The 12,944-nt window shown below is 40.2% G+C and overlaps 1 protein-coding gene across 1 annotated transcript; it reads left to right on the top strand.

Annotated features, from left to right (window-relative positions):
- Positions 1-481: 481 nt before the first annotated feature.
- Positions 482-2,728, top strand: LOC308149729 (uncharacterized protein; the record flags this gene model as incomplete). The annotated part of the gene is made up of 5 exons (XM_080522626.1): positions 482-828; positions 1,646-1,778; positions 1,870-1,911; positions 2,445-2,472; positions 2,583-2,728. The coding sequence occupies exons 1-5, from the start codon at positions 791-793 to the stop codon at positions 2,726-2,728; spliced, it is 387 nt and encodes a 128-aa protein (XP_080378752.1). The 5' UTR covers positions 482-790.
- Positions 2,729-12,944: the final 10,216 nt, after the last annotated feature.

Here is a 12,944-nt window from a genome sequence, read left to right as displayed (position 1 = left end):
GAGTCACATGTGGACAGTAACATGTGGTGTTTTTATAACTGAACAATGCTTCACTTTGAGATCTGATCGTTACTATCATGTTACAAATTTGTATTTATAACAATGGAGAAGATTTTAGACATTTTAAAATGTTTCGATATGGTTTTGTTTTTGTATTTATCCTCTAGATCAGAGCATGGATCAGGACCAGGGATGCGGAGCAGAGGAACAGGTCCTGTGTATATTGTTGACCAACATGTAGGACTACTGTACAGGGTTCCCACGGGTCTTTGAAATCCTTGAAAGTTTGTGAATTTGAGAAAAATCAAGGTCTTAAAAGTTTTTTAAAATAGACATGGATCATTGAAAGTGCTTGAATTCCCCTCTAGATCCCCACTAAATTCTCATCTAGATCTGTCTCAAACTATGCTGTGTTAGGTCCTTGAATTTGAGGGAATTGAGTCTTGTAAGTCCTTGAAAGGTGCTTGAATTTGATGTTTCAGAAGGTGTGGGAACCCTGGAAAACAGAAACCAGATGCTTACTGTCTGACATATGTCCGATATGCAATGCAGGTGAATTGTTGTGTTATATATACTGAATTTTATGTGAAAGCTAAATTAGAAGAAAGGTTTTTGTGAATAGGTGGAGCAGCTTAACATAGCGAAGGTACTGGAGCCTGAGGTGGAGGAGGGAGAACCAGAGGGAGATGAGCAGGCAGCGCACCCTGCTGGTGAGGAGGAACATGAGGGGGGCGCGACCTGCCCTCAGTCCTCACCTGTGAGAACCCATCCTCAGTCTTCACCTGCACGAATGAAAGCTTACTCCACCACCCCAACCTTCTCACTCAAGTAAGACATTCCACACTTTAGAATTCGTACATACAAGATAACCCACTGATTCCCTGTTGTTACTACCATAAATAATGGGGCAGTTTCCCAGACAAAGATTAGGCCTAGTCCGGGATTCAATCACACTTTCAATGGACAATCTCCATGATGGATGCTTTAGTCTAGAACTGGGCTTAATCAGTCCTGGAAGCGACTACCCTGGACACCGCAGCTCTCGGCCGTAACCCTAACACTAACCATAGCTAGCATACATTTTCCTAAACCCAACCCTAACCTTAACCCTAAAGCCCAATTTATACTTCTGCGTAAAATCTACGCCGTAGCCTGCGTAGGCCCGGAACCTACGCCGTAGCCTACGCCGTACCTTTTCGCGCACCTCTCCGAAAATGTAACTACGCGGCACACCTACACAGACCGTAAGAACTGTGATTGGTCCGCCTGGTAGCGTCATATGATTCCGACTTCTTTCTTCCGCTTCTCATCCGCTGCTAGACCGCCATATTTGAAATATGGATCAAGTGGTAATTGCAGGGCGACGCAGACCGACCAACGCAGAACTATAAATTGGGAGAGCCCTTGCGTAGGCTACGGCGTAGCCGCGCGTGAATTCGACGCAGAAGTATAAATTGGGCTTGACCCTAACCTTAACTGTGATCCAGCATCAACATCTCCCTCTCGCCTCTCTCACGCATCGTGTACGTCATATGTGGAAATAGGCGTGGTTTTGACTAAACTCCGTTGCGATTCGGGTACGGGCGTCCTGGAAACCAGCCCGTAGTGTCAAGACTTAAGTTCAACGTCATGTTAAATCTTTCAGCAGTAGCCCCGGGAGTTCACCAGGCCGCCAGGACGGCTCTGAAGCGAAGTCGCCAGGTTTTCTATTCGGCGTGAGCACGACTCCCACCACACCTGGCTTCTCTGGGTTTGACCTGGGCTCCTCCCAAGAGGAGGTGAGGAAGAGCAACTAGAGAATGACACATCTTTGCAAAGATGACTTAATGTCCAAATCTGAATTAAAACATCTCCATTTGTCCGTTGCAGGAAAGCCCTTTCTCTTTTACAAGCTCATACTTCAGTGAAAAGGTACCAGTTTTCTATTCATACATGTTAGTCTCAGTGAAAAGGTACCAGTTTTCTATTCATACATGTTAGTCTCAGTGAAAAGGTACCAGTTTTCTATTCATACATGTTAGTCTCAGTGAAAAGGTACCAGTTTTCTATTCATACATGTTAGTCTCAGTGAAAAGGTACCAGTTTTCTATTCATACATGTTAGTCTCAGTGAAAAGGTACCAGTTTTCGATTCATACATGTTAGTCTCAGTGAAAAGGTACCAGTTTTCTATTCATACATGTTAGTCTCAGTGAGATGAAAAGGTACCCGTTTTCTATTCATACAGGTTAGTCTCAGTGAGATGAAATGTATTTTTCAAGAGAGGCCTGTTTCAACAGCAGCAGCAACAACTTACACACACAGACACAACATTGAACAACCCATGGACACACATACAGTACAACAGTCACATATAGAAACAGTCTACATGTTGCAGAGCTTTGTGGCTAAATGATCTGTGCAGAATCTTGTTGCTAGTTTGTCTTAACGCTTGTGTCTTTTCAGAAACCCTCTGGATCCAAACACTCCAGTGGTAAACATACTCTATTGTTGAAGTTCTGGCCTGTACTGTTTGCATCTCTCACACTGGGCTTAATGAATGAATACTTCATGTGAAGTGTCATGTACTTGTTTGTTTTGCAGGCTTCCTGTTTGACCAAGGTGAAAGGTCAGAAGATAGTTTCGAGTTCTCTTTCGGTGCCAAGACCCCCGAGCAGACCTCAGTCAGCCGCGAGACGCAGGGGCCTGAGGATGCCTTCCCGTTCTCTTTTAACTTTGGGAAGTTTTAGAAAAGCTTCTGCTGCAGTGAAGACTTCACAAAGGGTTGTGTAATGAGTTTCCTGTTTCTGTCCCTGATTTCCTGTTGTAATTTTTGTTGATTTTTACAACAATTGCTGGAAGTACAATAACTACATACATACCAACACCACCGGCAATGGTTCTCATTTGGGGTTATAATGCGGATGTGTTGCTGTTGTTCTTAACTCTATGCCTGTTGTATTAGAGACTAGCTCCTGTTGGATGGAAATTCCACTTAAGATATGATCTATAATTAATCATTAATAAGATAAATAATAATAATAATAATAATAATAATAATTAATAATTAATAATTTAAATAATAATAATTAATAAATAATACTTTTATTTTATTTGATCTAGAAATTGGTTTGATTTTCATGTTTGTTTCACACTTAATTAAATAAAATGCACAGAACTATCAACTGTCTTTATTGATGGCATTTCCTTACATTGGGTCTGTATCAAAATGCATCACAATTACATTTACTCACATTTCTGCTTTGACGACATCTCTATTGTAAGAACAACAACATACAAAGCAAAAAATATACCACAGGTGTAATTGCACGTGTTTAGTGTACTGCATATTGATTATATATTATATTGATTATATAATATCTGAGTGATTTGCTGTTCAGTTCGGCTGGTGACATAATCACTGATTGATCACTGAAACTAACTGCAGTATTGAAAGTGTTGGTCCCATGAGATCATTGTCACATTAAACACAAAAGTTATTGCCATTACAATATCACAGGTAAGGGTTTACATAATGGATACAGCAGTTTCATAGACATCTAGTGTTCATCGTGACACAGTAAAAGCCTGTTCTAATAAGTGCAATTAAACAACATCCTTACCATTTCCCTTACTTCACCATTTACTGAAAACGGAATTACACTTATTGCAGTAATAAGGCATTGTCGCAATTAATTAAAAGTACTTACTTTTGTCTCTTTAATGGAAGTGGAATTGAAGCATATTGATGAAATGTGCATCCTTTGAAGCCTTACTGTGTCTGCTGTAAATAGTCACTGGCAATTATGTTTTTTTCACTTTATTGTCAAGTAGTTGTTGAAAAGGCACTGAATATGGAGTACAAATTATGATTAATAAACGTTGCCTTCTTTTTGTCCAGCAACTCATTTATACCTTGTATCTCAGGATGAGGAGAGATCGAGGCTACAGGGACAGGGAGCATCACTCATATTCTACTTCGTCCACATCATGTCTGAGGCTTCGTTCACACGGCAGGTCTTGATGCTCAATTCAGTTATTTTTTTACACAGATCCGATTTTTTTGTTTGGCAGTTCACATTACTTTTAAAATGTGACCTATATTTGACCTACATTGACTCCCGTGTGAACATTCCATGGCCCTGAACAGACCCACATGTGCAGGACAATAACAATTAAGTTATTGGATGAAGAGAGATATATTCAACATAATATTATATATTTAAAATGTCGGCACCTGTTGTTAAATTATTGTTGTTTATTAAGCTACTTGTTGGATACTAAAATGAAGAATATAATTCTGAGTAGTTTAAGACTATTTATTGAAACAAAGTACAGGTACTGAGAGAGAGATATGGGAGAGGGGAGAGAGAGAGAGAGAGAGAGAGAGAGAGAGGAGCTGCGTGGTCAAGATCAGAGAGAGAAGAAGAGAAGACTGGGCCTGGTCTTCAAGATTCGCTACACCACAAAGACACCCAAGTACCTGTCAACATACTTCCAAAAAGTGATCAACGTCCACACATACAACACCAGAGGAAGCTCCACGAACCACGTTCAACCGCGTTGCACCACAAACAAGGGGTTAAACTCGTTTGCAAACTATGCAGTAAAAATGTGGAACGCCCTTCCTATAATCTTAAAGGAGTGCAAAACACTGCCCACCTTCAAAACCACTCTCAAAAAACATTTACAGGAGGCTGCAATCCGTAACTGGACCCTCTAAATCAAAAATCAGATTAAAAGACCCGAACTACCCACTGTACATACTTTGTGTTTTGTCCCCCGCCCCCACCTGTGGTGTATGTCCCCACCTGTCCTACCCGCTGTACATACCTGATGTTTTGTAGTATTGTTCTTCCCATGATGGATGTATTTTTATCTTGTAGATAGTATTAGTTATTTGTCTGTATTATCTTGTAGATAGTACTAGTTTTTTTTGTCGGCCTTACATGTAACGATGAATTGAGAATCAAGGACCCCAATTGAAATAAGCCAGTGGCTTTCTTGGGTTTTTATCCTGTTAGTTGACCTTGTATGTAATAAGTACTTTCATGTACCTACTTCTGCAAATCTTCTAATAAAGTTTTCAATCAATCAAAAAAAGAGAAGATAGAGAGAGAGACAGAGAGCTGGTGGTCTAAGAGAAGATAAGATAAGAGAGAGAGCCCCCTGGGCCCACACTCTTATTTATAAACAATAGTATGCAAATACAGTTACAAACAATGGTCCTATCACAGTCACTGAATAGATGCTTGAGGTGTGAAGAGTAGGAGACCCCACAATGATGTCACCTGGCCTAAAAGTCATTCCAGGTTAAAGTTCAAGTCAGATTCACAGGAAGTCATTCTAACAATGCCCATATATGGACAGCACTTCCTGAGGCAAGAACATAAGGCCCTTGAGACAAAGGATGTGTTTACAAGGTGTCATAACCCCCCTTGTCAGGAGAACAGGCCCTTCATAACATACAGGCCCATACCATATATAATCCATGTATTTGTGTGTGTTCAAGTAAAATATACTACATTATCTTAATCAGGAGAGGAAATATCAAATCAAATCAATTTTTATTTGTATAGCACATTTCTTACAAGATGCAACTCAATGCGCTTCACATACTGACAGAGTCGCAAGCAGGCAATAGTAAAAACGTGTACACTGTGACTGTTTAGCCAGGAAAATTCTATATCAAAATATATTCTATATCAATATATCTATATCATTTATATCAAAATATACATGATATAGTATCACCTGGGATTGTTGCTGCCATTGGTCTTCAGTGAGTTCCAGATACGGACCTTAGGATCATCAATACGGATATGTTTTTTTAGCGTCTTCAAACCTCTCAGCATGGCTGTGTTCGGAATGGTATACTAGCATACTGCATACTAGCATACTCACTGCCTACTAAATTCATAATAAGTATGTGAAAACCAGCCGACCATTTACACTGTAAGCATACTGCCTCCCAGAATGCATTTCGCCGGGAGCGGCGAATTTAAACCTCAATTTTAAACCTCCATTAGCTAAAATATGTAATCTTGGCTTTACAAGTGTTAACATGTCATTTTATGAAGTTTTAATATGTTTTCAGGCGAGAAAGTAACCTCATATATTCCCAAAATGTGTCCAGTTTACCAAAATAACCCGTTTATATATCAGATCTGACGATTTTTTGCGTCTTCTTTTCGCTAGCTGCGTTCGTAAATTCGCCCTGGAAATATGATCAGCACTCATGGAATGCCTCTTGTCCAATCAAATTACCTGGTCCCTTTATGACGTTGCACCCAGTGTGCGCTCCGGCGCTCTCAGAGTGATTTTACGAACCCTACGTTGCTTACCTTCACTCACTCGACAGAAATATCGTAAAATAATTACAACACGTTGTAAAATTATTTGGGGGGCCAATATCTTTAGCTAGCTCAAGTAACTAGCTTACTATATTGTTGTCTTACAGTTGGTAAAATAACATGATTAAAATAAATATATATGAGCAATAACATATCGTGGGCAAGCACTACAACCAACTTGTCCGTCTGAAGCTACAATACTGGGATCATTCGTGATTGGGCTACAATCAGTCAAATACTGGGTGAACATGTGTGTAACAGTGGAGCCCCTAGACTTTTGGGGGCCCTAAGCAAACAACATTATGGAGGCCCCTGGTAAGGGTCTTAGGCGGGTGACGATGTGGACATTTTAAATTTATTTATTTCCCTGACACTGAAATATAATACGGTTTTACGAAGTTCGCGCATATGCGCGCGCTCGTGTGAGTGTAAGTAAAAAAACAGTCTGAAAGACTAGCGTCTCTTTTACAAAGGAGCCCTGGCCAAGACAGCCACAATACAACAATTACATTTGACATAATAAAATCACATAAAAACATGCAAAGCACATTACATAAAAACAGTAAAAACAGTAGAAACAGTAAAAACAGTACATGACCACAGGTACAGTAGTACACCTAGTACACATTGCGACATACTGGACCACAAGTAGCATACAAATTACATGCAACATGGAGCATGTAAATGATGCATGTAAATGCATGTAAATGATGGATCTTATCATGAATCATTTTTTAAAGGCTTTAATATAGGCTACATGATGTATTAACTATTTGTATTTTGTACCCAGATGTCAAATAAATACGTAACAAATGAATAGTTAACTTTTAAAAAACTGCCCCGCTGAACCAATGAGAAGGACGGGGGGGCGGTGCTTCCCATCGTCCGGCCTATCAGTGTCCTAGATTTGCCGCTCGCTCCGGGCGGCACATAGAATCCGTTCTAGAAGTCAATTTCAAGCTAGAAGGGGGCAGGGCCCCACTAGGGGGGTTTTGGGGCAGCGGTGTGGATACTGCCGTGGTTACGGATATGGATGTCCGTGTTGTTATAGATCATATAATAACGCCGTAATTGCAGGGAATACTTTACCAAACTAGCTATTTCACAATGAAAAGTAGTTAAACTCTTAACTACCCTCATATCAGTGGAGGCTCCTCCATAGAGGTGGAGGAGGCCTGGCCTCCCCAATAATTTGAGAGAAGAGAGAGAGATTTAAAAAAGCAATAATTCTATTTTTTATCAGACACACAACATACAATTCAGAACAATACTTCATCCATTTCTAATATTTATCCTGCAGAACAGCACTCATACACGCGTGTGGCGGAAAAAGGTACTACACGGAGGCCAGGCCTCCTGTCGGAAAGTGGTTTCTCATAGAAGTCAATGTAATGCAATTTTTTTCATGGCAATATGTGATTGGCCAAATCACTGAAAATGGGTGGGCACAATTTCATTTAGCTGACGCTTTTATCCAAAGCGACTTACAAATTGTGTTTTAAGTTGATGCGCAAGTAAATGGCATAACATCAGGTATAACTTTTTACTTATTGAGCCTGCACTGTTTTATGTATTTTATTGAATGTTTCTGTTTTCTGTATTGAATGTTTTCTGCCCTAACTGAGCTGTTTGACAACAAAATTTCCCCATTGGGGACAATAAAGGTTTTCAATCAATCAATCAATCAAAATGTTTATTCTTGATTATTTGATTATTTTCCACTCAGATTTCACAGCTAAGCAAGATTGGAGGAAAGGATGTGAAGGACTGCGCAAATAAGATCATGGACAGGTATGCTATTATTGTGAATATATTGTGGTACCCCGAATGGGAAACAAGGTGGAGCACAGCAATCGAATGTGTTACTTGTTTGGGATAGGTGTTGGTGAAAGTTTGGGTTTTGATAGTACTGTACACAGGAGTACTGTACACAGGAGTACTGTACAAGTATTGCCCAAAACAATGGAAACACCACTCCATAAAACAAAGCCGCTGCCACATTTTCCACTTGTCTCTTCCTAGACTGTCTTTTCAATAACTTTTCTGTACTTATAGGCTTTTCACCAACAACCTCATGTCCAAGTTCAACATGAAGGGTCATCGCTCGAAGACCGCTTTTCAACCAACCAACCTCTACACCGTTCTGAATGGTATGGCTAATTTGGAGATTGTGAAAGCAAAATCGCATCCTGTTGTGTGCTGTTCTTGTTAAATTGTTATTGCGTCAATTTCTGCAGTAAATGTCCTTACGGATGCTTTTAGTCTACTAACTTAAACTTTTAAATGTGAGCTCGCAAGATCAGTATGGTCTCAAGGCTAAACTGATCCTAGATCAACACTCCGTCTCTGAGATGATTAATAAATAGGGGCCCTAAGTTCAAGAAACATACTTTATGACACACCATATGCTCTGCCTATAAAATGTGCGCTGAAGTTGCAGAAAGCATGTTTTGTGTAATATAACTATATATATATGTCTTTTGGTGTTACAGCTGCAGTCAAGAAGTGGGATTCTAAGGCCACGGACCAGATGATTAGGCTCGCTGTTGGGGACCACCTCAAGCACGCGCCTGGAAGATCGGGAGGTGGTGGTTACAGCACTGTAGTGCAGCCCAGAGCGGAGGTGCCACAAGCATAGAGAAGGCAACCTGCCTACCTGCAAGCGATGGTCACCCCTCAAACTCCATCCCGCCCCCTCCGCCCCTCCACATCTGCCGGCCGACTGGCCCCACCATCATTACGCCAACGCGGCTGCCATGGTGCCCGGTCACGTCTCTTCTCGATACTGGCTCCCCGCTGGTGGAACGAACTTCCCACGGCTGTCAGAACTGCAGAGTCACTCCCCATCTTCCGTCGGAGACTGAAGACCCATCTCTTCACCCTACACCTTAACGTCTAAGGCCCAAAGGACAATGACTACCAGGGGAAAAACTCCTCCAGGACGACGACTACCAAGGCCAATGACTGATCTAGTTGCTTTCTTGCTACAACTGTCGGATTGATGATTCACTTGCTCTATTCAAATGTATTAATTGTAAGTCGCTTGGGAAAAAAAGCGTCTGCTAAATGACTAAACTGTAAACTGTAAACCTCACTGTGTGCAGCTCCAGCCTATTTAAGGAAAGCACACATTCTCAGTCAAGCATTGAGACTTCATTCTGTTCTATCTTTATTATGTATTCTTTATTTCTCTCGATGTTCTTTTGAGATAGGCTATAATGTTGAAGCAGCCTGAGCAAATATGTGATTATATCTCACTTTTCTGTGTGGTTCTGTGCCACTAATTTAGCTTTCTGAATTGGTTATGGTTGCATTGCATTTGCTAGCAGGACTTAAAGTTCTCCGGCATAGTGCCGGATTTCTGACGCAGGGAAATGTTTTCGTGTGAATATTTTAGGAGCAACATTTAATGATTCATCTTAAGCAACGCGATAGTTCCATCTACCAATGGTATAATCACATTACTCAAGCCAACCAAGTTCTAGCCAATCAGAGGCAGAGTAGGGCAGGCCTTAAGAAGTTGAACGAGTGTTGTTGAAATTAGCTTAGCAGCCTGCTAACTCAGGAGTCTACGAGCGATTTTTGTGCAATATTTTGGAATATTCTGTGGTATTTTGCAATATTAGATAGACTACTTTATTAATCCCCGTGGGGAAATTGTGTAAAATAAGGAAAGCTTCCTGAATGTGCGTGTCATCCTTGCACGCGCAGGGGCCATGCTGGTCTCTGTATCACTCCAATGTTAGTAAGTATTGTTCTGCCTTGGGAGCAGTTCTTTCTGAACGTATTCCTCAATGCATTTATTTAAATGTTATGCTTAATAAAGTACATGTGTATTTAATAAATGGTACTTGTTTTTCTTATGCAAATGTAAAATCATGTACATGTATGGCAGATTTGATTCAAGAGTTAGATTTTTTATGTAGGTATGGGAGGGAGCATTGTTTTTTTTCCTACATCGTACATAATCAGGTTGGCCAAAAGCAGGACGTCCATCATTTGACCTGAAAACGTCTTTTCAACGAACTGAAAACAACGTATTTTCAACGAACTGAAAACCACGTCTTTTCAACGACCTATAAACCATGTCTTTTCAACGACCTGAAAACCACGTCTTTTCAACGACCTGAAAACTACGTCTTTTCACCTTGCAACGTCAACCAAATCCGGTTGTAGAATAGACATAGGGGAAAGTCGTCTTTTAGACATCTTTTCAACGCAATTTTGCTCACTGGGTAGGGTTAGGTGCTAGGGTGACTTGGTACATGCTGGCATGTCTAACCCTAACCTTAACCCTAACCCTAACCCTAACCCTACCCCTAATCCTAACCTTAACCCTAGCACCCTAGCACCTAACCCTAACCCTAGTTTTCCCACATGTACTGTATTCCCACATGTACCGTAACATGTACACTACTGTACTGTATCACAACTCAATGCAAACACTACAGAGGATCCATTACACACAACAATACTCACTGAAAACAATGTTCAGGGTGTGATGTTTTTTTTATTTATTTATGGAACTATACCACACACACACACACACACACACACACACACACACACACACACACACACACACACACACACACACACACACACACACACACCACAATCATTTGCAACAAGTGTCTTACATTTTGAGTCGTTATGTTTAATGAATGAAGCTAGGTGTGTTCATTGTGTTCAAATTTTGCTGACTGTGGCAAGCATTTTGCATCACATGAGCTTTAATTTGAGAATTTGAGCAGAGTTTTTTGCAACTTGTGTTTTAGCAAGACAAAATGTGTTTAGACTTATGAGAAAAGGAGGATTGTGTTTTGTGAATTGTGTCTTCATGTGAAATGTGTTCATGGTTTTGGCAAATGGGAGCTAGTTTTATTAAATGTGTTTAGAGAACTGGTCATTTGGTTTAGAGAATTGGCTTTTGTGTTTTAGCAATTGGGAAAAACTGTAATTAGATCAATGTGAAAGTCAATTGAGAATATAAGTTCAAAATAAATGTAATAAGGATGCTTAGTAACTAGCTAGATAAACATTACCACTAACTCTAAACTAGCTTGCTAGCTAAAGTTACCTGAGGTAACTTACCTCTAAATATGGATCTGACTGGGGCTAAGTTAATTTATTTGAGGGGGTAAACACACACTTTATTTGTTTTTTTGCTTTGAACAAATTACTTACCAACAAGGCATCTGCCTATGGTCCTAGCGGTCACCAGCAACTAGACTCACTCACTGAACATGTAACTACAGAGATGTGTGAAACCTGGACATAAACAAAACCTTCCAAAAGGGTTTAGGCAAGGCAAGTTTATTTGTATAGCACATTTCATACGACAAGGGCAATTCAAAGTGCATTATATGCACACATTATATAAAGACAATAGCCTACAGTAAGAGGAGTAAGTAAGATTTGTATGTATTGTATGTGTTATTATCCATATTCTAAAGGCTTGCTTAGATTAGTTTTAGATTAGTTTTTACTGATTAGATTTCTATTCTGGAAAAGTCTGTATATTTTACAGATTACAATACAAATTGTAGGAAATGGGACACACCTATATAGACAGACAAACACTCACAGGTGACAACAATCATCGGATAATTAGTCCAGGGTTGGAGCACTGTCGCTCTTCGACCAGTAGAGGCGATGGGGAGTCCTCTTCGCTGACCCCCCTCATAACAGATCTTCTATAATTCTAACTGGATAGTACTTCGTTTCCAGTCATAGTCAGCTAGATTGCTTACGTAGCTACTTAGTCATTGTTTTCAGAATTTTCAAGTTTAAATATACAAATTATACATTATCTACTTAAAATAGGCATTTCCCCAGACTTTTCTAGGGATGTATAGGAATAAACAAATCACATCTAGAATTTGCCCACCCAGATGGTAATGAAATGTTCAGGTACTCTTTTGAAACACACTTCTCCCTTCATCCAGGACACCTTGTGCATATTCTACCCACAAATAGAGTGCTTTATCCCGCATATTTAATAAAGTTACATCATTGACAAAGTTCCAGACTGGGTCTTATCGATGGTTTGCTGTGCTGGGCTGTCACTACCATTTTCACCCACAAGAGTGCAGCGTCTAGCCATTTATGGAGGCCTACATCGACTGAGAGCAGCAGTTCCAATTCACTTTTTACCCCAATATAGAGTGCCATATGCCCCCAATAAAGTTAGAATTCATTGAAAAAACACTTCTCCCTTCAAGCAGGACACCTTGTGCATTTTCTACCCACAAATAGAGTGCTTTATCCCGCATATTTAATAAAGTTACATCATTGACAAAGTTCCAGGCTGGGTCTTATCGATGGTTTGCTGTGCTGGGCTGTCACTACCATTTTCACCCACAAGAGTGCAGCGTCTAGCCATTTATGGAGGCCTACATCGACTGAGAGCAGCAGTTCCAATTCACTTTTTAGCCCCATATAGAGTGCCATATGCCCCCAATAAAGTTAGAATTCATTGAAACACACTTCTCCCTTCATCCAGGACACCTTGTGCATATTCTACCCACAAATAGAGTGCTTTATCCCGCATATTTAATAAAGTTACATCAACAACAATGTTCCAGGCTGTGTATTATGGATGCTTTGGGTC

The sequence above is a fragment of the Nansenia antarctica genome, assembly GCF_963989245.1.
Source record: "Nansenia antarctica genome assembly, chromosome: 2".
NCBI lineage: Eukaryota > Metazoa > Chordata > Actinopteri > Argentiniformes > Microstomatidae > Nansenia > Nansenia antarctica.
Note: the sequence above shows the minus strand (reverse complement) of the source record. Positions and strands in the feature narration are given on the sequence as shown.